The sequence below is a fragment of the Eulemur rufifrons genome, chromosome 3, assembly GCF_041146395.1.
Source record: "Eulemur rufifrons isolate Redbay chromosome 3, OSU_ERuf_1, whole genome shotgun sequence".
NCBI lineage: Eukaryota > Metazoa > Chordata > Mammalia > Primates > Lemuridae > Eulemur > Eulemur rufifrons.
In genome coordinates this window covers 24,257,350-24,280,218 of record NC_090985.1, presented here as the reverse complement: position 1 = coordinate 24,280,218, position 22,869 = coordinate 24,257,350, and the positions used below count along the sequence as shown (strand labels likewise).

At 61.9% G+C, this 22,869-nt stretch overlaps 2 protein-coding genes across 3 annotated transcripts; both read right to left on the bottom strand.

The window, feature by feature from the left end:
- Positions 1-1,647: 1,647 nt before the first annotated feature.
- Positions 1,648-12,355, bottom strand: DGAT1 (diacylglycerol O-acyltransferase 1). 2 transcript variants are annotated; one of them, XM_069465870.1, is made up of 17 exons: positions 11,932-12,355; positions 6,574-6,661; positions 4,333-4,373; positions 4,146-4,231; positions 4,010-4,062; positions 3,751-3,856; positions 3,549-3,650; positions 3,377-3,451; positions 3,197-3,300; positions 3,068-3,106; positions 2,943-2,984; positions 2,821-2,865; positions 2,630-2,742; positions 2,482-2,547; positions 2,311-2,398; positions 2,156-2,218; positions 1,648-2,035 (listed from the first exon to the last, which is right to left on the bottom strand). In XM_069465870.1, the coding sequence occupies exons 1-17, from the start codon at positions 12,132-12,134 to the stop codon at positions 1,880-1,882; spliced, it is 1,470 nt and encodes a 489-aa protein (XP_069321971.1). In that variant the 5' UTR covers positions 12,135-12,355; the 3' UTR covers positions 1,648-1,879. The 2 variants fall into 2 exon arrangements, with proteins under 2 accessions (XP_069321971.1, XP_069321972.1); XM_069465871.1 differs by lacking the exon at positions 11,932-12,355 and adding an exon at positions 8,338-8,509.
- Positions 12,356-19,062: 6,707 nt separating this feature from the next.
- Positions 19,063-22,093, bottom strand: SCRT1 (scratch family transcriptional repressor 1). Its single transcript, XM_069465868.1, has 2 exons — positions 21,979-22,093; positions 19,063-20,000 (listed from the first exon to the last, which is right to left on the bottom strand). Exons 1-2 carry the CDS (start codon positions 22,091-22,093, stop codon positions 19,063-19,065), a joined length of 1,053 nt encoding a protein of 350 aa, XP_069321969.1.
- Positions 22,094-22,869: the final 776 nt, after the last annotated feature.

Below are 22,869 nucleotides of genomic sequence, written 5' to 3'. Positions count from 1 at the left end.
CCCTTTATTGAGGGGCCAAGGAGAGGGCAGCCTGGGTCTGGGAGTTGAGCCACTAGTTGTCAGTTGAGCCACCAGGACCCCCTTCCCAAAGTATTTTCACTCAGGGACAAGGGGCTGCATCTTCCCACAGAGCCAACACCCTGAGTGCATCAGTGCAGGAGGCACCTACTATTGCTTCAGGGGTTCCACAGGGCCTAGTGGAAGAAGGGGAAGGTGCCCAGATGGTCTGATGTGGCTGGTGGAGCAAACCCTGTCTCTGGGTCAGCCTTGGCCACTGTTCTCATTTTAGCAGCTTACTCTGGCAGCGACAGCTTGTTCTGGATTGCCACTGGCAGAGGGTGGGAGGGGCCAGGGAGGTGCTGCCTTCACAGGAGTAGTGGGAAGGCAGGCCCACCCCTCCCAGAGTACCAGTGGCCTGCCTTCCCATGGCAGCACCGTGGCAAGTCTGTGGTCCGGCAGACTGGTGGTGGGCAGGACAGTGCAGCCTAGACCTGCACTGCGGACTCCTCGGACACCTGCCATATTGGGCCACAGTTGCAGGTCTGGGGACGCACTTTGCCTGGTACAGCCCAGGGGATCCCAATCAAACAGACAGCCCACCAAGATAAGCTGGGAACGGGGACCTGGGACTGCCCCCACCTCTGCTACCAAGATGACTTCCTCTGTCCAGTTCAGTGGGTTGCAGGGCCTGGGAATGAAGTGTCCTTTTAATGGCCACAGTCAGGGCTGTGTCTGGACTGCCAAGCTCAGTGCCAGAAGAGGTGGGGGGAGAAGAGCCCCAAGGCCAAAGGCAGGCCCAGCCTTGGGGGAGGACAGCCTGGAGCCACTGGGCCCAGGGCCCCCTACTCTCTAGGCCCTCCGTGCCAGGTGAAGGGGCAGCCTGGCCTCAGAAGGCACAGTCAGTGCACAGGGTGGGGTCCTGAGGGAGGAAGTCCCTATCTCAGTCCCTATCTGAGCCCAAGGGGCTCAGGGTCCCCTAACCCTGGGGATGTGATCCCAGGGCCCTGCCCCAAGCCCATTCCCAGATGAGCTGCCCATGGACACAGCCATCGTGACCTCTGCAGCCTCCTGGCCCCCCAGACCCAAGTCAGAAGGGCCCTGGAGGCTGCCCCAAGGCCCACTTCTAGCAAACCCTGAGCATTCCCTGCCCAAGCTGAGGATGAGCACAATTTGGCCAAGCAGGCTCATGCCCCACTGGGAGCCACAGGACACTGGGCACCCCACCGCCCCAGCAGGCACAACGCTAGCACCAAAGTCTGCCCTGAGCTGAGCTTTTCTGAGCAGTGGGCTTATGTGGGGCACTGGGACCTACCTGGCCATGTCCCTAGCCATGCAATGCCCCGTTGGCTGTGCCCTGCCCCACCACAGCAGAGCAGCCTCTCCCACCCATCCCAGCAGGTACTAGGCAGCTCAGCTTATAGGCACACAGCGTAGCACCCAGCTGGGCCAGGGTGGTATGGAGAGGCCAATGTACCCAAATCCTCCTCCAAGAGCACCAGGGCCAGGCAGCCTGGGGAACAAAAGGGCCTTCCAGAACCTCCTGGAGCAGCTGTCCCCACAGCTCTGACACTGACCCCCCCCCCCCCATGGGTGTGACCATTCCTCCCACGAGCCCTCCGAACCCCTGGCAGACTAAGGGAGGTCACTGGACAGCACTTTATTGATACCCTCAGCCCCTGGGGCAGGGTCAGCACAGACTCCCAGCCAGCATCTGCCTGGTCTGCTGCCACCATCCCTAAGGGGTACAGGAAGGAGCCCCACAGGGGCAGAGAGGCCTCCCAGGGCAGGAGGATGATGCCACACAGCCAGGCCCCTAGCTGTAGCACTGGAGGCCCAGGGGAAGGTGGGCTGACTCTGGCCATGGGCAGCGAGGAGTGGGTCAGGCCACTGCTGTTGGGGCCTCGTAGTTGAGCACGTAGTAGTCGTGGACATACATGAGCACAGCCACTGGCTGCCCGATGATAAGCGTCAGCCACACGGCCGCGTTGCCATAGTTGCCCCGGAAGAAGCGGCCTACAATCCAGGCCAATGGGATCTGGGGACATATGGGACCAAGGTCAGTTGGCCACGGTGACCACAGGGAGGGCTGCTCTTGGGCCCCAGGGCTCAGGCAGTGGGAAGCAGGCGGGTTGGCGGCCACGTGCGGGTTGCTCACCTGAGCCATCATGCCCGTGAAGGCCCAGAGGCGGAACATTCGCAGGGGGATGCTCACCAGGTACTGGGGCAGGAGGGAGAGGGGGTGTCAGCTGTGTCCCACGTGGGCCACAGCCTTGCCCAGAGATGAGGCAGGATACCCCGCAGAGCACTGACCTCGTGGAAGAAGGCCGAGGCCAGGAACACCCCTGTCCTAGCCATCCATTTGCTGCTGCCCCGTCGGAGCATGGGCTTATAGAAGTGTCTGCAGAGGAAGGGGGCTGTGGGAAGGGGCCCAGGCCCACAGCTCCACCCCACCTCCCACACACACGCACATACACCACTCACCTGAGGCACCACTTGTGCACGGGGATGTTCCAGTTCTGCCAGAAGTAGGTGACAGACTCGGAGTTCCTGGGAAGCAGAGAGACGACAGGGTGATCAGAGCACACCATGGCCCACCCCAGCTCCCAGGGGCACCCTCAAGGCTACGCACCACCAGTCTCGGTAGAACTCCCGGTCTCCAAACTGCATGAGCTCAGCCACGACGTTCAGGCAGGAGTGGAAGAGCCAGTAGAAGAAGATGAGCCAGATGAGATGGTTGGGGACCTGTGGGGAAGGGACTCCAGGTTCCAGAACACCCTGCCACTGCTCCCCCATCCCCCTCCCCCTGCCCAGCACACTTACTGCCAGCTTCAGGAGGCGCTCAATGATGCGTGAATAGTCCATGTCCTATGGAGACAGGCTCCCTCAGCTGGCCACAGCCTCTGCCCGCCCACCCCAGCCACAGGAAGGCTTGGGCCACTCACCTTGAAGGGTTTCATGGAGTTCTGGATGGTAGGGACCATCCACTGCAAAGGAGGGTGCAGCGTCAGCTTCCACTTGTACCACGCCACCCTGCCCTACCCCGTGCCACCTGCCCCATCCCCCTTACCTGCTGGATGAGCCCCACCTGGAGCTGGGTGAAGAACAGCTAGGGGAGGAACCAGAGCAGGCGGCTGAGTCCCCAGATGACCCCGAAGGCCCCTCAGTCCCCAGTGGCCCTCCCAGCCCCCAGCCTCACCATCTCAAGGAGTCGTCGCAACAGAAAGCGCTTCCGAATGCGGGGGGAGCGGGGAAAGTTGAGCTCATAACACAAAGTAGGGGCGAAGAGGAAGTAGTAGAGATCTGGAATGGGAGGGAGGGGCTGGCACCAACACAGGCCTGGCCCTGCCCCCAGCCCCACCCACCACAGGGTCCTCACCACGGTAGGTCAGGTTGTCCGGGTAGCTCACGATGCGCTGGGCAGCAGGCCCGCCAGCCTTCTTTCCTGAGGGGGCTAGGGGCAGAGCAGAAAGGAGGGAAGGGATAGAATGGTGCTGCTGCCCAGCCTGGTGTCACAAGCAGCCCTAGCCCCTGGGCAGCCAGCCCCTCACCAGCCTTGGCCTTGGCACTGCGGCACCACAGGTTGACGTCACGGTAGGAATAGAGCTTGAGGAAGAGAATGGTGTGCACCATCAGCGCCAGCACGGAACCCACTGCAGGAGAGGAGGGCTCAGGTCTCCACAGGGTCCACGGCTAGACGCCGCACCTGTGGCTGGCCCAGGGCAGATGGGATGGGGTGAGATAGGGGCACACCTGGAGTGATGGATTCAACCAGCAAGGCCACGGCCGCCGGGAAGCTGAGAACAGTGGCCAGGTTGGCTGTGTGCAGCAGCAGCCCCGCCTGCTCCGTCAGGGCACCCTGTGGGAGTGGGGGCAGGGAGCCAGAGCACTCAACCAGGGCCCCCACTCCCTGGGTGAGGGCCACCTGGGAAGCAGCTCCTCCTAGGAAGGCATCAGCAGTGAGGAGAGCTGACTGGCGGGTCCCCAGGGGCTGTAGCAGGATGATGCTTACCACCGCCAGGCGCTTCTCAACCTGGAACGCAGCCACAGCAAAGACGTTGGCCACTGAGGACAGAAGCACCAGAGGGCAGGTTCAAGGCCAAGCGAGTCTGGTCCCCACCCAAGGCCCTCCTCAGAGCCCAGCTCACCAATAACTAGGCACAGGGCAGGCCAACTATAGGGGTCCTTCAGGAAGAGAGACACCACCTGGATGGGGTCCACCAGGATGCCATACCTAGGAGCGGAGGCATGAAGGCCTGAGTTGGGCGAGGCCTGGGGACAAGACCTGAGCAGGCAGTGACTGGGGTGGGGCCAGGACATGGAGAAGGTACTCACTTGATGAGGTTCTCCAAAAATAACCGTGCATTGCTCAAGATCTACACAAGACAGGAGAGCACAGCCCCATTAGTCCTGACTACAAGGCACCCCACCCCAGCACCGCTGGGGACAGGAGCCCCCAACCCACACCCAGCTCTGTCTGGTCTTCATGCCAAGCTCCCAGACTCATCCCACACCTCACCCCACACCAGTGCAGGGGCAAGGGGAAGGTCCTCCTTGGCCCCATCACACCCCTAGAAGGGCCTGCATGGAGGGAACCAACCTTACTACCAGGCACCTCCAACGCCTGCATCTCCAACAGCAAAAATAGACCTGCTGTGCAGCAGTGCTTGTCCTTCTCACTATGCAAGTCAGTGAGGAACCTAAGGCTCACCCTACAGCCAGCCACCACCATGGTAACAGCTCCAAAGCCCAAGCCAGCCCAGGGAGGACTGTCCACAGCCAAGCCCTAGGGAACCAGGCCCTCTAGGTGGCCCAGACTGAAGGGGAGTTGCCCACCCTTGCCCAGTGCACCACCCTGCCAGCCAGGCCAGTCTTTGCAGTGCTCAGCTGTGTGGCAAGAGGTTACAGCACAAAAGTGCAGGCAAAGCTGTGGGGTAGGGGGTGGTTGGGCCTGGAGCACTCCCTGGGCACATGCCCTGCCCAGCATTGGCTGCCTCCTGCAGCCCCCAAACTCCAGGCTTGCTCCACGGCAGCTCTCCATGGACTGATCCCCCATCAAGACAGGGTCCTGGCTCCAGCCCGGGGCTGGGACCTCAGCCTTCTGCCAGGACAAGGAGTTCCTCACCTATTTCACAAGCATCACCAACACCTCCATGAACATGGTGGTGACAAGTGCCAGGGAAAAGCAATGCCACCAAGGGAACACTGGTTCTTGCCTAGGTGGTCAGGGAAGGCTTCATGGAGGAGGAGACTACTTCAGAGACATAGGGGCCACTGCCCCACCTCTCCCAGCTGCAAGGCTAACCAGTGGGCCTCCTGCCCAGACACATGTGGACCCACATCATCCACTGCACAGTGTGGCCTCTCCTGAGAGCCCACAGCAGGCAGGAGCCAGAGCTGCTGATGGGCAGTGGCCCCTCCAGGCCTAGGCCATAGAGGAAACGTAGCAAGGAGCCTAGAGCCCAGAGCCAGAAGGAGGGAAAGGCTTCACAGCTGTGCCAAAAGGCCAAGCAGCCCCAAGAGGTTCTAAGAGAACGGACAGTGCTGCCTGGCTTGCCAAGACCCAGCCTGGGCCAGGAACAGAACACATCTCCTGAGGGATAGGCCCAGACCCACTGTCCTCTTGCCCAGCCAGCTTCTCACCCACCAGGTCTCATGTCCCCCCACAGCTGGCCAAAGCCCAAGGCCTTCTCCAGGCCAAGGATGCTAGGAGCCCCAGACACCCCCTGGGAACCTCCCAGGACCACAGGCTGGGGTCATGGGTATACATGGAGCCGGTACCACACAGGCACCACACCCAACAGAGGAGAACACGTCTGGGTGAGGGTCAAAGGCCTCAGGCCATAGGCTGGGCCCAGACAGGCCCTTGCCCCCAACCCCCCCACAGGCTGCCCCTTTGAGCCCTAGACTCCAACTGCTTCTGGGGTGGGGCTCCCAGCCCCATCTCCACAAAGTGCCAGTGGGAACCAGGCCCCAGAGGCAGCAGGCCTTGGACATGGCAAAGGACTCGATCCAGCTGCCTTCCTGGAGGGCTCCTAGGACCCACGGCTGAAGGAGAGGGGCCAGCAGACCTGCAGAGCAGTGGCCAGGCCTGCCAGAGCTCTACATCCACTAGGGCCATATGGAATAGCACAAGAAAACTCTTCTTACATGCCCTGGCAGGGAAGCCTTGTACCCACAGAGTGTTCCCTCCACAGCCCCACCACCCAGGGCGAGCCTCCCCTCCTCCTCCCTGCCCTCCCATGGGGCCTGCGCCCCCCAGCACAGCTCACAGCACACAGGCCTCAGGCCTCCCCACACTACCATCTGCAGGGCTCTCCTGGGATCCAGCAGGGAGCATCAAGTGTGTGACCACTGCAGGGAGCGCCACCACATCTCCTCCCAGCAGCCCAGTGCAAGGCCACATGGAGACGCAGCCTTCTTGAGGCAGCTGCAGCATGCTCCATGTCCCCCAGCCCATGTGGACTCCAGCCCCAGCACCCTGGGGGACAGAGCCTGTTCCCAAGTGAAGGCCAACTTGAGGTAGAGCCCCACCTAGCCACAGGTAGACCTGCTCCCAGACACCATCCTACTCACCAGCATCACCACACACCAATTCAGGATGCCACGGTAGTTACTGAAGCCACTGTCGGAGCTGAACAAAGAATCCTGCAGGCGATGGCACCTGGCAGTGCAGGACACAAGCACCCTGGTGAGCAGATGCCCCAGCCCCTCACTCTGGGCCAGAGCTGTGATCCACGCTCCCACCCCAACCTTCTCTTCTGCCCACACACCCCATGCCCCATTTACAAGCAGGAGGAGGAGCTAGGCAGGGCCACACCAGAGGCTGACAAAGCTCTCAGGAGTCCCCAGAGTCTGCCCCTCCAGGCAGCAGGAAAGGGCATGTCACAGGCAGGAGCCTGGTTAGGCCTGCCCTGCCTGGCAATGGCCTACATGGACTTGCATACCCCAGGCCAGGAGCCCAACCTGGCCCAGGGATCTGTGGGCCCACCTGGCCCTACCAAGCACAGCTGGGACAGAAAGGTGAGGGGCGAGTCCCCCAGCTTGATTGCCATCCCGCCACCCAGAGAGCCAGAGGGTCCCCAACACAGCCCAAAGAGCCTCCTCCCCACATTTGACCACACAGGCCCAAGTGGGCAAAGAAACCCAGGCCAAAGGCCAGCCAAGCATCCAGCCTGACGGGCACCTTCCTGGGTACAGGGACTCGGCCTTCATGTGCTTGTGTGGCCTCCGCTTGTTTTTTTTTTTTTTTTTTTGAGACAGAGTCTCACTCTGTTGCCCAGGCTAGAGTGAGTGCCGTGGCGTTAGCCTAGCTCACAGCAACCTCAAACTCCTGAGCTCAAGGGATCCTCCTGTCTCAGCCTCCCGAGTAGCTGGAATTACAGGCATGCACCACCATGCTCGGCTAATTTTTTTTTTTTCTATATATATTTTTAGCTGTCCATATAATTTCTTTCTATTTTTAGTAGAGATGGGGTCTCGCTCTTGCTCAGGCTGGTCTCGAACTCCTGAGCTCAAACGATCCGCCCACCTCGGCCTCCCAGAGTGCTAGGATTACAGGCGTGAGCCACCACGCCCGGCCACCTCCGCTTGTTTTTAAAAAGTGATAGGCCGGGCGCGGTGGCTCACGCCGTAATCCTAGCACTCTGGGAGGCCAAGGCGGGAGGATCGCTCCAGGTCAGGAGTTTGAGACCAGCCTGAGCAAGAGCGAGACCCCGTCTCTAGTAAAAATAGAAAGAAATAATCTGGACAGCTAAAAATATATAGAGAAAAAAAAATTAGCCAGACATGGTGGCACATGCCTGTAGTCCCAGCTACTTGGGAGGCTGAGGCAGAAGGATTGCTGAAGCCCAGGAGTTTGAGGTTGCTGTGAGCTTGATGCTACGGCACTCTAGCCCGGGCAACAGAGCGAGACTCTGTCTCAAAAAAAAAAAAAAAAAAAAAGTGATAGCCTGTCCCAGTTCAACCACAGGTAGGTAAGTGCTGCCTGGGCTGAGGGGGCTGAGAGGAGCCCACTGGGGCCTCCAGCAGAGACAGGCACCCTCTGTGATCTCCCACCCAGTGTGGGGCAGTGGGGAGGAGAGCAGACTGTGCCTATCCTCAGGGAAAGGCAGAGGTAGAAAAGGGCACCTGGGCCAGTGGAGGGGCTGCAAGGACAAGGACAGCAAGAGCAAAACCAGACCACATAGCCCAGGAACCAGCACTGGCTCACTCAAACCAACTGGAGCCCCACCTCACCCCCAGCTGCTGTGCCACCAGGAAGCCACACGTAGCATTGAGCAAGGCCTTAGTTTTGTAAGAGGAAAGACCCAGGGCTCCCCTTCCCTCCCATGCACGTACATCTCTGCCTCAGAGCCGTGGGCAGAGGGAATGAGCCTAGGAGCAATGGCAGGAGCCCTGTGACACAGACGCCCTCTCAGGATTGTCCCTGCTTCAGTTCCCAGACGCAAGCTGGCTAAGGTTGGAGTCAGCAGTCAGATGGCCCCGCCTAGGAAGCAAGGGGCCAAGGAGACTGAAGAGCAATGCCAACAGGCCTGACCTTTGTCCTCCAGACCAAGGTCTGCACAGCACTTGTCCCGTCTATACCTACACAGCTCCTGGACTCGGCCACACTAGCCCCCAGCACCACCAAGCTGGTAGAAGGATGGTCGCACCTGTCCTACCCATCTAGGTTGGAGCATCAGGACAGGGCAGCTCTACCCCAACCCCAGCCCCTGCCATTGTCCACTTGCCTCTCCCAGCTGCAGGCCTGAGCTTTCTGCATTTACCCACCAGGTCCAGCCTGGACCACAAGGCTGTGGTCTCCATCTAAGCCCTCCCCTCCCTGAGTCTATACCCGTCTTTCTGACTGACCACTGCCCTTGGTGCATCTTCCCAGACTACACCTGCCCCACTTCCCCAGGAGGCTGGGTATACGTGCCCCTCAGAGCCCCAGTACCCTGAGGCAAGCAAGGGTATGAGGCATAGCTTCCCAGGGAGAACAGACCAGGCCTCCCCACTGCCCTCCCCCAAGTTCAAGCCCATTCGCTTTCACCAGAACTATCTCAAAGCCTCCTGGTTGACCTCTCTGTACTATGACCTATCAACTGTCTTCACATCACCATGCTGTTCCACAATAGTGGCACCTCCGACCCTTTCAGGCCACTAAGGAGACCACGCTGGCTTTCTTAGTGCCCATCTTCAAGATGGAAACAAGAGTAGGGAAACAGTGCTGCTTTCCAAAGCTAAAAGCTTTTCTAGGTCCCTTCTGATGGATTCCCAAGGCCTTCCTCAACCCACCCACGTCCAGCCTCGGGTCCTCCACAGGCCTCCTGACCTGCCCTGACCCCAGGCAGCACCACCACTGCACAGCCTCAGCCCATGCTGCCCCTCCCCCAACAGGTCAGAGACCCCTGACCCAGGGGAGGAGATCCCATCTGCCAATGCCCAAAGAGCTCCAGGCTTGCCAGCAAGGCTAGCAGCAAGTGAGCTAGAGGGCAGGCCAGCAACTGACCCACACAGGGAGACAGGATCTGGCCAGCCATGCCTAGAATGCTTTTGTCACCCTCTCATCTACTAGAGGACCTGCTCGTGCCTCTGTGCCTTCCAGCTGTCCTAGGCCCCCTCCCCAGGCTGAGAGGACATAGAGCAGCCCACCCTCCCTCCCTCCCTCATGCAGCCCCCAGGTCCACCCAGCTAGTAGGATCCTCTCACTCAATCTCACATCAGCACTAGGAGGTAGGCACATGCCTATCCCCATGCTCCTATGCCAAGGTTCAAAGGCATAGCCCCCAAGTGTGGGCCACACCTGGGGACCACACAGTCCAGCACCAGGGCCAACCAGAGAGAGGAGGAGGACAGAGTGCCAGCTCCCTTCCCAGCTGCCAACTCCTCCCCACTTCCTCTGTGTTGATCTCTGGGCTGAGTCCTAGGGTGTAAGATGGTTGGGGCGGGCTCCCCACACCTCTCAGACCCTGCTGGAGAGACAGACAGAAAGAGGACACCCTAGGGACAAACACGTTGGGAAAAGCTGGAAACCAGAAGGGAGGGCCTGTGAATTGAGAGTCAGCAAAAGTGTGCAAACAGCTTGGAACAGATGGGCCAGGCAGAACAGGAAGAGGAGCCCTCTGCTTCCTGCCTCACAGCCTCACCTTGCCATGGAACCAGAAGAAATGAGCTCACACCCAGAGCCCAGGCTAAGGTGAGCAGGAAGAGTCAGGGAGGGGAAGAGGCCTGGAGCTCAAGGAGTAACGAGGAAGGGGGAGAGGAAAGGCTGGGCTAGGCCAAGAGCAGCAACAAGCAGTTGCAAGAAGGGAGGCAGGAGGGTGACAAGGGAGTGAGCTAGAGCCTGCATGACCCAGGAGCAGATAGATCAGCTGGCTCACCCTCCAGTCCCAGGAAGGCCCTACCTTGGCTATCTCAGACCCCAACAGCAGGGACAGGGACTCACCCAGCCTCTCCCACAAGCCTTGTACCCAGCCCCACACCCCCAGAAGCACAGAAAAGGCTTGCTGGTCAGTGAAAAGGAAGAAAGTGACTGCTCTCTCCTGCCTCTCCCAGAGTGGCAGCTTCACCCAGAGGTGGAAACCCCCATCTCACAAAAAAGGACCTTGATCCCACCCTCCTGAAGCCATGCTAGCCATCCCCTACCTCCTAGAGAGAGGACAACTCCTTTTCAAGCAGGAGGTGCCTGGACCAACCTCGCTCAGCACCACCCCAGGCCCACAGCAAGCAAGCAACCTCTCAGGAGGGCCACCCTCCTCCCCAGTGGCACCTTCATAGCCTCCTTGCCCGACCTTTGTCCATACTGTTCCATGCCTGCATCATGCTGAGGTTATCTTATCTCCCAGGTGAACTGTGAGCACCCTGAGAGCCGTGAAAGTGCCTGTACCCCAGCTGCCCTCCCCTAATCCCTCCCCACAGTGCCCAATGAAGAAAGCCTCTGTTCTTGTTTCCTGAGAGAGCAAATCCACACCAACCAAATGACCAATTGCCTACTTCTTGCTTGATAACCTCTGGCCCTTCAGCTGCTCCCTCAGCCAAAGGCCCTGAGAGCCCCTGGACCAGGGTGAAAGCCAGAAAGGAGGGCTGGAGGGTGGCAAATGGATTGCTCTGGGCCAGCTTGGAGGAAGGGCCAATGTCCAGGCAGGCCAAGCCCTCCCCATCAGCATGGTTCATTCCCCCCACCCATTCCTGTCAGTCATTCAGCTAAACAGGGCACCCACCTGCAGGTGGGTCCATCTCAAACTCCTCCTCCCGTATACCCCAGACAGGGGATAAATGTCCCAATACAAGACCCAACTTTCCGTCCCTACAGCAAGCACTTGTTCTGGCAACACAAGCAGGCCAGCCTAACGACTCAATGGGGGATGAATGAGCCATGTAGCCACCCTTGGAAGGGCCTGCAAGCAAAAAAGCCTCTTACAATGCCCCTTCCCCTGTCCTCAAAAAGACCTGGGCTACTGTCCTCTGGGAGCTGTCCCTACCCTCAAGGCACCCCTCATAGCCCTCAGAAGAGACCTTTCATCACAAACTGCCCGGATCCCATCTAACTCCTTCCAAAGAAGAGGACACTGTCCAGGGCCAGGACCGGACCCGGACTGGCCCTCTGAGTGCCCAAGCTTCCAGCTCACCCCTCAGAAAGGACCTCAGGACCCACCTGAGGGAGGATGCAGAGGCCCAAATGCGTCTGGAAGCAGGGCAGCTGCCAGCTCCCCTCTCTCTGCCTGGCCAGCTTCACACCTCCACCTCGGTGACCTTGGCAGGTGATCCTCCCCTCCAAGCCTCAGTTTCCCCGCAGTGCCCAAAGGACACACAGGTAGGTCCCCACTTAGTACGGACCCCAGGTTCTCGGACTCAGAGCTCGCGCTGCTGCGGCCACTCCCGGGGAACCAGGAAAGAGTCGCGGGGTTCAGGGTCACAGGGTCAGAGGTTAGGGGTCAGGTGCTCCGCTACCTCAGCTCCAATTGGCTGCTGCCCACATTGGTGACTCCGTCCTTGTCCAGGGCGGGGGCGTCCCCCCCAGCGCCAACGTCAGGACCCGCCGCCGCGTCCCACGCCTCCTCTTCCACCGCCGCAGGCCCGCCGCTGCCGTGGCTCGAGGGCCGCGACTCCGTCCTCCGGCGCCGGGAGCCGCCTGCGCCGCTGCGGTCGCCCATGGCCTCGGCCCGCACCCTGCCGCGGCCAAGTCGTGGCCCGCCGGGCTTGCAGCGCTAGAGGCCCGCGACCCCGCTTCCCAACCCTCAGCAACGGCTGCCGCCGCCCCACGCCGGCCGCCGTAGCCCACGCGCCCGCTCGTCCGGCCCTCCAAGCCCGCCCGCGTTACGCCCGCACGCCTGAGGAACCAAGGACGCTTCGAACCGGAGTCGCTAACTGGCGGGCGACAGCCGTGTGTGTCCATTTGTAGTCCACAGGCTGACCTGAGGCGGGGCCTGGGGCGGGGGAAGGGATGCGCGGCGCATCCTGGGAGCCGTAGTCGCCGCGGGCGTGTCGCCGCAGAGCACCCTGGGAGCCGTAGTCGCCGCGGGGGTGCCGGCGCAGAGCACCTTGGGAGTCGTAGTCGTTCGCGTGGGCCGGGGCTGCGGGCAGCAAGTACGCGGCCGGATAGTGGATCTGCTCCCTGCGTCGTCCTAGGGTCTTTGCGAAACACGTCCAAAGTTTTGCCTGGCTCCACGGAGCCGGGCGGATAGCCTGAGGGCATGCGCCGGTCCCAGACTTCCTGGCAGCTGCGCGCTTCACCTGACCTCTAGCCTGCCCCTTGTCCCACTTTTGTAAACACAGGGTTTAGTTGTTCCTCAGCCCAGGTGAGTCGGGGCCGCTGTCCGCGGCAGCTCGCGTCACCGCCACCCAGCGCGATGGTTTCCGCGCGTGCACCTTGCAGTAACTGCCGCCCCCGGAGTGGTGGTGCTCTGTGAACCCTCTAGCTACCAGGGCAGGAATCTGCTTTTCTTCGACTTAGGGGGACTTCAGACAAGGGCCAAGTCAGAAATTCAAGTGGGAAAAGTGCCCCAGGCCCGGCGTCACTGAGACACTCGCCCTGCGTGCCGCCTCCAGGCTCTCCACCTCTCTGCCTACAGGGCTTGTCGTGCATAGGACGAGGATGCCGGCCCCTCCACAGGGAGCAGTCCGCCAACTTGCAGGGCCTCCAAGCTTCCAACTCGAGCCAGCCTCGCCAAGATGTCTGGAGCCTGGGGTGCCAGATCTCCCGGGACGCAAAGGCTTCTGTGAAATTGCACGGCCTGTACAATCGCCCTGTTGTTCAATGAAGCAACTAATCAACCGTAACAGCAACAATGTTGCAAGTCTGCCTCCCACCTTTGCCTGGCATACGTCTTAACAGGGCATGGAGGCCGGGCGTGGTGGCTCACGCCTGTAATCCTAGCACTCTGGGAGGCCGAGGTGGGCGGATCGTTTGAGCTCAGGAGTTCGAGACCAGCCTGAGCAAGAGCGAGACCCCATCTCTACTAAAAATAGAAAGAAATTATATGGACAGCTAAAAATATATATAGAAAAAATTAGCCGGGCATGGTGGCACATGCCTGTAGTCCCAGCTACTCGGGAGGCTGAGGCAGGAGGATTGCTTGAGCCCAGGAGTTTGAGGTTGCTGTGAGCTAGGCTGACGCCACGGCACTCACTCTAGCCTGGGCAACAGAGTGAGACTCTGTCTCAAAAAAAAAAAAAAAAAAAAAAACAGGGCATGGAGTGCGGACATTCTGGGCCTCAGATGCTGGGGTTCACTGGGGACTAAGACCTGGTTTACCCAGGAAATACCTCGATTCCTCTGGGGTGAGCAGGGCCAAGAGGTGCCTCTCTGGAAGCAAACTGAGGGACTCAGCCTGAGGTCTGCAGCCTCTCCTGTGGACCTGTCACAGCCTTCCCGCTGAGCTCAGCCTCTTTTCACCACCTTCACCAACAGGTGACACATTCCTTCTGACATAACCATCTTGGGTTGATGCCAGCCAGGCCATCAGGCAAGCTGGGGCTACCAGAAAGGTGTCTTCGTGTAGCCTGCTAAGGGGGGCCGTTCTGAGTGGGCCGGAGAGCCCCTGGCCTCACACATGGGCCGGGGTGGATCAGGACCAGTCCAGTCTTCTACCCAGTCTCCCAGAACGTTTGTCTGTGCATTGCAGTCGCTGGCAGAACGTGCTCTGCGGCCGGGCCTGGGATAGGCTGGGCTATGCCTTTCTGAGAATGTACTGACCCCAAAGGAGATCAGGCAGAAGAGTGTCCCTTTGGAAGCCTAGAGCATAGGGGTGAGCCATAAGTGCTCTGCCATCCCCTCTTCCACACCTCCCAGGCAGCGAGTGCGAGCCTCTCCCCGACGCGCGCCCACGTGTCCCCTTGCGCGCTTTGGCCATACCACCCTCCAGTACAGAACCTAGAACCAGAGGACCATCGCAGGCTGCCACACCGATGGGCAGAGGAAAAGATTTGACGGTTCAGCCTGCCAGTAAGCCCAGAGGGACCGAGCCCACAGGCCAATGAGGAGTGAAGGGTCGCGTTGGAGACGGCTGCCTGCGACCCCGTCCCGCTTCAAACCGGTCAGCCGGCAAGTGGCCGGGGGAGTGAGGCTGCCAGAGAGTGGACCCGGGCCACCAGGGAGGATGGGTCGGGCCGAGCGGGAAGAGCAGGGCCGCGAGCCAATGGGAAGGCACCGGCTCTGATCACACCAATGAGCGAGAGCGTCGGTACTGACGTCAACGACGGGGGCGGGACCTGCACCCGAGAGGCGGGGCCGAGGCGGCAGCCTAAGAGGAGAGTGACGCCTGGCACAGCCCCAGTACCCTGGGATCCAGGGTGAGGTGCAGCCTAGGAATCCACGGGAGAGGCGAAAGGTCGGGGTAGATGAGATTGGTTGGGAACGAAGGTGTGCGTGGTGGGGTGGGTTAGGAAAGCACAGTGAAGATCTCCCGGCTGAGGGCTGCAACAAATGAGCGGGCAGAGGCTGGGGCGAGGAGACTTGCAGTCCTGGTGGGATAAAGGGCCGGGAGGGGGTTGGGGTTTAGAAGGGATCTTGGGCTTAACCTTAGGGCAGAGGGGCCGTGGGTGGGCCAAGGAGGCCTGTGAGGGACACGGCCAGCAGGGAGAGTTCATGGGCAGTGATGGTCAGCAGCCTGTGCCACCCATTCTCTAGGACGGAAAGTTGCGTCCACGGATGAGAGGAATGAGGGGTTGAGCTCATCCCAGGTCTCAGGGAGGCCGCGTCCACCCTTCCAACCCCAACACCCATCAAAATTCTGGAGAAGCAGAAAAAAACAGTTGCTGTGGAGTCCTTCAGAAAGGAGTGAGCGGTTAGGAGCCTTCCTCCCTGCCACTGCCGCCTGCCAAGGTGGGTAGAATTTGGGGGCAGAGCTTATGTCAAAGGCAGCCCTGGGATCCTTTAGCCTTAGACAAGCTGTTTATTTCCCAGAGGCTCAGATTCCTCATCTCCAAGCAGGGCTATGATGCCTACCTAGCCCACAGACAGTGAAAGTGAAGAGTGCCTCTGCAGGAGGCTTTGGCCACCGACCCCTACCGGTACCAGGCATGCCTTCACACCTGCCATTGTTATCGCTGGCAGTGCTCTCCAGAAGGGGGCATTCACCCCATCAGAGCCCCCTCCAAACAGCAGGCCCACAGGCTATAACCTGCTGCAGAACTGGCTCCCCTGCTCTCCACCCCAATGGAGTCTGGGCAGACCTGTCCGCAGGGTGTGAGCAGCTGTGCTGGCCCTGGGCTTAAAGCTGAACTGGTTTGACCATATGTGCCCCAAAACTTTGGGCCTCTCAATTCACCCTGGTTACCAGGGGCCATTGCTGGTCCCTGCCCCTCTGCTCTCTCAGCACAGCCCCACCTCTCATCTCAACTCTATTCATCCTGTCTGGAGCCCTCGGGCTATGGGTGACTACAGAAGCCTATGTGCCCTCGGGACACCTCCTCCCTGGAACTGGTCCAGCCCAGCTGTTCATGCAGGCCCCCTCAGACAGTGGGGGCCCATAACCTGGAAGCCTGGGGGTCAGAATGTGGGTATCAGACCACAGGGAGGAGCCAGAGCTCTAACCCTCTGCCGTCCCCATTTCTTAGAACAGCATCTCAGAGAGCTCACTTGTGGCTGTCAGGCCTGCCAGGGCAGCAAAAGCCCCTACATGGAGGGTGGTGTAGAGTGGAGGCACCCCAGGCCAGGGGGCTGCAGCCCCTGCTATACCTACTCTGGCCATTCTAGATCAGCCTTGAGCTGAGCCTGACTTTGGACTGGAGACTGGAGACCCTTAGTGCCCAATTCTTGGCACAGAGCAGATTCACCTGCTCCTGGGGAAATGCCAACTGCTTTGCTCCCCAGTGGAAGAAGAGAGCCTTCTTTGGAAAAGCTGCCGCATTGACGCCTGCAAGCCGCCAGCCTCTATACTGTAGCAGGACTGGGAAGATGCCCACAGGCCCCCCAGCAGTGCAGCCCAGCCCAGGACACATCAGCCCAACAATCCAAATTCTATCAAGAGTGGCATTTATTCTCCTCGTGGAGGTGCGGCGCTCCGGGGAGCTGGTGCTATTGTGCTTAGGAAGGAGGTCTGTCCGTCCGTCCGTCTGTCTGACCGGCCCGGCCCCAAACGGGGGCGGAACAGGGGCGCGGCCCGAGTAAAAATCCCGGCCAGTTCCGGGTGGGAATATGTACAAGGCGGCGGGGCGCAGGCGGGGGTGGGGGCGGGGCAGGCCGGCGGCCACAGCCCCCACCCGAGGGCCCCCGCACCTCGGGCCCTACTTGTAGAATCAGTACAAAATAGGTGCTACCTAAACGTTCCTTCTACCTGAATTCGCTAAGTCGGTTATTGTGCTGCTTAGTTATGGGGGCGGGAAAGGGCCCATGGCTTTCCACGGCGGCGAGATGTGAGGGGAAGTGGGAGACCCTGGTGGGCCCATGGCCCTCAGGCCTTCTCCTTAGGTAGGTAGACAGGAGAGTGGAGTGGGGTGGGGTGGGGGCGCCTGTGTGTGTGTGTGTGTGCATGCAGCACAGGTGGGCAGGGCCCAACTTGGGAGCTGTGTGGGCACCACGCCTGGTTGTGTAGGGGTTTGGATGTGAGCCCACAGTGTCCCCCTGTCGGGGCAGCCAAGCTGGGTGCTGGGGATGAGGCTGGCCACATCTCATATTCAAGCTTGCACCTTTTTCTCTTGCCAGGGCCCTGCCCCTGGCCGGACACAGCAGAGCCGCGTTTCCAAGGGATCAGAAGACTGGACCCCTGTATGGGCAGCTCTGGTGGCTGGAGCTGGGCCCTGGGGCCCTGGTTCTGTCACCTCAGCTAAGCCCAAAAGGCCCAAGTCAAAGGTAGAGCCCAACTGCGCCCAGCAAGGACCGGGCTGAGGTGGAGAGGAGTAGGAGGGACCGTCTGAGCCTAGGGACCTGGTCTGTCTGCATGGGCATCCTTCCCTGGCCCACCCAAACCTGTTGCCACCTGTCTTGCACACGCACCTCCCCGAAGGTCACCGCATCCCTGGCGGACTCAGCAATGGGCCTGGCACATAGTAGGTGCCTAATGAACGGTCGGAGAGTAATGGATGACTGAAGGAGGGATCGTGGGTCCAGCCACCCCACCCCCGCCCCCAGAACCAGTACACCCGCCGGGCTCTGCCGTGGGGGGGCAGGAAAGGGGGAGGAAGAAAGTCTGCGCGGCCGGCCCCGCGCAGCGTCCCTGATCTAGGGGCCTATGGGGTGGATGGGGCGAGGGGATACCTGATTCTCAGTAACTCTAGAGGCGGCGGCAGCTTCGCATGCAGTGCGCATTATTGCTCTATAGTCGGCATCGGACTACCTAAAAGGGAGGGGGAGCGGGCAGCCCCGGGTAGGGTCGGGAGGAGGGGTGGGGCTGCATGCAGTGACGTCACAAAGGCGGCGGCCAATGGGGCGGGCCCTTGGGGCGGGGGTCGCCGCCGAGGCTTTGGCATAGACGGGCGAAAGTTGGCAACCGAGTGGGGGCGGGGCCTGGGTCTCAGGGGAGGGGCCGGCCTCTGAGAGGCGGGGCCTGAGGCTCCCTAGAGGTGCCCAGCTAGGAGCGGGCCTCAGGGGCGGGGAAAGTAATCCTGGACATCCCAAGGCCCGGGCGTCGGCGGGAAGGATGGGGGGGTTCAGCGCCCCCTCCCTGACCCGAGTGCAATCCGTTCATAAATTAAACGTACAAATACAGAAAGAAACCCGACGCGTCCGCAACCCCCCCAGGGGGCTTTACCCGCAAAGCGAATACAGAAAGATGTGCAGAGGGCAGCACCCAGGCCTGCCTGCTGGGCCCCGGGAATCCGTCCTCCAACACCGAATGCCCGGGGTACGAGGGAGGGAGCCCCGGGGCAGGGCGGGAGCGGGGTCTGAGGAGGTCGGATAAGTCCATGCGATTCGATATGTGTCATTATTATTCGTTATGGAGGACAGCGCCCGGGAAGCTGGGCTGGAAGAATTCAGATTTGGCAGAGGATGCGAGGCGAGGGTCGGGGGGGCGGCTCGGACTGAGGCCCCAGAAGCAACCCGAAGGAGAGGGGTGCCGCCGTCCGCTCCCCTCCCCGATCCCAACGCGTCTAACGCTCCCGGGAGTTCTGCGAAGACTGCGCGGGGGTGGGGGGCAGGAAGGCCTCTGCAGGCCCGCCCCTCTCCTGCTCCTCCCCTGGCCTGCTGCCGGGGAGGGACCGGCTCCCTGGACGTCTGGGCCGCAGGCCGGGCCCTTGAAGGCTTGGGAAGGGTAGGGAAGACCTGAGTCTCTGCGACGCGATCCAGGGGCGCAGAGGAGGGAGAAAGAGGGCGCTCCCTACCTCACCCCACCCCGTCTTCAGAGACCCAACTCGGAGATGAGGTTCGGTTCTGGGTCTCCTCGACCCTATTGCTGGGAAAAAGCCTGGGGCACCCTGGAGGGGAGGGGAAGGGGCTTGGAGTGGGTCTCCCCTCAGGACCCTATTGCTTGAAGAGGCCGGCAAGGCCCCTGGCGGGCGGGGCGGGGTAGGAACGGGCCCCACCTCCCCCTATTGCTGTGAGGAGGGGCCCGCCCTCCGGCCCCTCCTCCTGGACGCCGGCGGAGACTTCCCTGGGGGCCCGTATTGCTGAGAGCCGACCTGGCTGGCGGAGGCCCCGCCGCCCTAGGCCTGCACAGGGCTGAGCTGTGGCGGCGCGGGGGCCGCGGGGCCGCCGCTGCCAGCGCCGCCCTTGAAGCAGGCCGACTCGTAGTGCTTGTTGAGATAAGACTTGAGCGCGAAGCTCTTCTTGCAGCGCTTGCACTGGAAGTGCTTGAAGGCCGAGTGCGTCTGCATGTGTGCGCGCAGGTTGGAGCGGTCGGCGAAGGCCTTGCCGCAGTGCGCGCAGCCGAAGGGTTTCTCGCCGGTGTGCGAGCGCATGTGGCCCTGCAGTAGCCAGGGTCGAGAGAAGGCTTTGCCGCACACGCCACACTTGTGGCGCAGGTCGTGCGTGAGCAGGTGCATGGCCATGGCCGGCATGGACACGTACACCTTGCCACACGTCGGGCACCGCCGCGCCAGCTGGCTGTCCAGGCTGCGGTGCGTCTGCTTGTGCCGGCTCAGGTTCGACGACGTGGCGTATGTTTTGCCGCACTCGCCGCACGCGTGCCGGCCACCAGTGCCTGCCACCCCTGGCCCCGCGCGCGCCTCGGTGCCTGCCCCCGCACGCGTGCCGCCCCGGCCCCCGGGCCCGGATCCCGAGCTGCGCGCGCCCGCCCCGCCCCCGACTCCGGCGTCCCCATCTGGGGCCGCCGCTGAGGCCGTAGAGGGAGCGGCAGCAGCATTGGCATTGGCAGCCTTACGGCGCGAGCGCCCGTCGGTGATGAAGAAGGCGTCGGCCGCGTAGCCCTCGCTGACTGCAGCGTCGCCGTTGATGTAGCCGCCCGCAGCTGTGGCCAGCTCCGGGCGCGGGGTGGGCGGCGGCGCCGAGCCAGCGGCCGCAGGACCCAGCTCTCCCCGCACGGCTGCAGCGTACATGGGCTCCGGGGACGGCCCTTTGAGCAACGCCGCCTCGGCGTCGCCATCGTAGACGGACGAGGGCCCCACGTAGTCGCTGAGGTATCCTGCGGGCCGAGGTGGACAGACAGAGAGCAGGAAGGGAATGGGGCAGCGGGCACATGGCGAGGGGTCGGCGGGAGACAGAACGGACACAGGCCGGGAGACGCCAAGTACCGGGAAAGAGGCAAATATCGAGAAGGACAAAGGAGAAAGGGGCGAGGGACCGCGGGGCAGGGAGGATGGAGACGACAAGGAGGGGAAGACAGGAGAGAAGAGGATGAGACAGGGCTGGGCCAGGCTCCGCCTCCGCCGCCCGAGCGCCCCACCCTCGTGGGGGGAGGAGAGAGGCGCATCTTCGGGCGCGGCTGCCCCCCTTCCCCCGAGCCTCAAGGTCAGGGGGGAGGGGTGGCGCTTCCCTCTCCCTCCTCCCCTTACTCTTCCTCCCCCTCCCCCTCGGGTTCTCCCCACTTCAGCAGTTTTCCCTGATTATGCAACACACTGCAGACCCGCCGCGCACAAAGCCAGGGCCACTGGCCCAGGGACCCCGTGAGTCCTGCCTTTCCAGGGTCCTCACTGGCTCTTGCCTGGGCCCCCAGATCCGTGCTCCATTTTGATGTTGCTCCTCTCTGGTCCGAGGCCCCCCTAACCAGCCCTAGAGATTTATACCTCCCCCAGTTCCAGCCCTCACCAGCACCTCCCTCTCATCTCCCTTCTCCCACCACTCACTGAACTTAGCCCCTACCCTTGTGGCTCAAGCCTCACTCCCCTCTCTCGAAGTCCATTCTGGTTCTCCCTCACTCTCTCCAGTTATCCTGAACTCTTGGATCCTACCCTGTTCAACATTGCCCTCTTCTGCCCACACTCCCCTTTTGGGGTCCTTTCCAAGCTCCTCAACAGGCAACTAGGGAGAGCTGTGGTGAGGAGAGTGCCAGGGTGTCCACCAGGGGACACCTTCACAGGGACAAGCTGCAGGAGAGCAGCATCATTTATGCTGGTAACTGCGGCTGTTCCCAAGGCACAAGATGGATCTCACAACCTCAAAGTCACAAATGCACACCCCTCATGATGCAGGCTCTGGCTCTTTCAGCGATACACCGAACCTCCCTGCCACCGTCAGCCCTAGAGTCTCCTCATAGAGTAGGCTGTACGCTGACCTCCCAAACTCACCACCTACTCATGCAGGGTCACACATGCTGCCACCCTGGACACACTCTCAGTCACATGGTGCACAGCAGACTCAGAGTCACATGGTCCCATGTAGTGGCACACAGGCAAGCACACACTCACACAGGGTCACACAAGCGCACACGGTCACATGGCCACATGTAGTCACATGGACCCATACAGGCTCTCGCTCCTGCAGGTCACACTTGCTCTGCCACCCCACGCTGCCTGGCACTCCCGTCCCCCTCTCCTGCATGCTAACAGTTGTCCTTGAACTTGGGCACCCTTACACAAAGAGCCTCCCCCTGCCTCCAGCATCTTGGGCCTCCCTTGCCCACAGCCCACCTCCCCACATCCTGCTCCCTGACCCTGGTTCCAGGGAAGCTGCTCCCTTTGCCCTGACAGGTGGGCGGCCCCGCTGGACCCCGTGCCTACTCCCTGACACTCCCAGCATTCCCCAGCTAGCTCCAGCAGACGTTCTGGTGGTGTAACCAATGAAGAAAAGAGGGTAGTGAGGTGGGCCCAGGTTTCTGGGTGTGGGTCTGCATGTGCCCACATGGCTGGGTCCTGTCATTTGACAGGCGTCCATGCGGCTGTTTGTCCCCGCATGGGTCAAGATGCGGGTCAGTGTGTGCCTTCAGGTGCCACCTCTTCTTGGCCCTTCTTCCCCAATGTCTCTCCAGCCTTGCCCAGGTTTGGCCTGCCTCTGCGTTCCCCTTTCCCCAACCTCTGCAGTCCCACTCCAGCCACAGCCTCTTGCCCATTCTGTGTACCCCAGTCTATTTCCCGGGTTCTTCCTCCCCCACCCTCACACTCTGGCTCTCAACGTCTTCCAGCAAGGCCCTGGGCCCCTGGACCCCGCTTCAGCCCAGCTCTCACCTTTATCGTGCAGTCGCACGCCGAGGTCGCTGCGGGCGCGCCCGTAGGAGCTCTCCAGGTCTGCCGAAGAAAATGTGTCAAGTTTGACCTTCTTGACCAAGAAGGACCTGGGCATGATTCCTGCGGGACTCCGGCGCTGCGGGCCTGTGGAGCCGGGGCTCAGGGGGACTGCGGCCGCGGCGGGGCCCCGTCACCATCCGAGGAGCAGCGGAGGCAGCGCAGGTCCCCACTCTGGCCTTTGGATGCTGCCACGAGAGTGCCGTCCTCTCTCCTCCTCCTGGCTGCCCTGCGTCTGCTCCTCTGTCCCTCCGGGTCCCTCTTCGTCGTCTTCTTCCTCTCCTCTGCTCTCCTCTCCTCTCCTCTCTTCTTCCTTCCTTCCTTCCTTCCCTCCTCTGGTCCCGGCTTCCCAGCCCGCAGTGCCGCCCCTGGACAGGCGGGGGAGGAGGCTGGGGGGCGGAGAGGGGGGAGCGGCTCCGTCCCGGGCCCGGAGGCTGCGAGTGGGTGCAGGGCTGGCCCGGCTCCGCGGCCCCCTTCCCCTCCCCCCCGCCGCCGCGGCGGAGCCTCAGTCAGCGGCCCCCCATGCCACCGGGGACGGCGGCGCGGGGCCTGGAGAACGCGGCGGCAGCAGCGGCAGCGCCCGCAGCTTCAGCACCGCGGCCAGCGCCGGACTGGGCAGCACCGCGGCCAGCGCCTGGGCGCGCTCAGCCGGCAAGGGCGGAGAGGGGCGGTCCGCGGGGGCTCAACCGCCGGGCGGGGGTCCTCGGCGGGGGTCTCTGGGAGGCTTGCTTTATTGTTCTGCAGCCGGAGCGAGCAGTGGCGGCGGCGGCGGCGGCGGCGGCGGCGGCGGGCGGGGGGCGGGGGTCCTGGGGGGGAGGGGTGCGCAGGGAGGGC

Bases quoted from the DNA above. Each gene is read 5' to 3' on its own strand.
- DGAT1 (XM_069465870.1), bottom strand. From the start codon at position 12,134: ATGGGCGACCGCAGCGGCGCAGGCGGCTCCCGGCGCCGGAGGACGGAG. The intron at 2,985-3,067 runs GTAAGGGGGATG...CCTCCTTTGCAG, and splicing joins AGGTGGGGCTCATCCAGCAG to TGGATGGTCCCTACCATCCA. The intron at 2,036-2,155 runs GTGAGCAACCCG...ATATGTCCCCAG, and splicing joins TCACGGGCATGATGGCTCAG to ATCCCATTGGCCTGGATTGT.
- SCRT1 (XM_069465868.1), bottom strand. From the start codon at position 22,093: ATGCCCAGGTCCTTCTTGGTCAAGAAGGTCAAACTTGACACATTTTCT. The intron at 20,001-21,978 runs GTGAGAGCTGGG...CTCGGCCCGCAG, and splicing joins CGTGCGACTGCACGATAAAG to GATACCTCAGCGACTACGTG.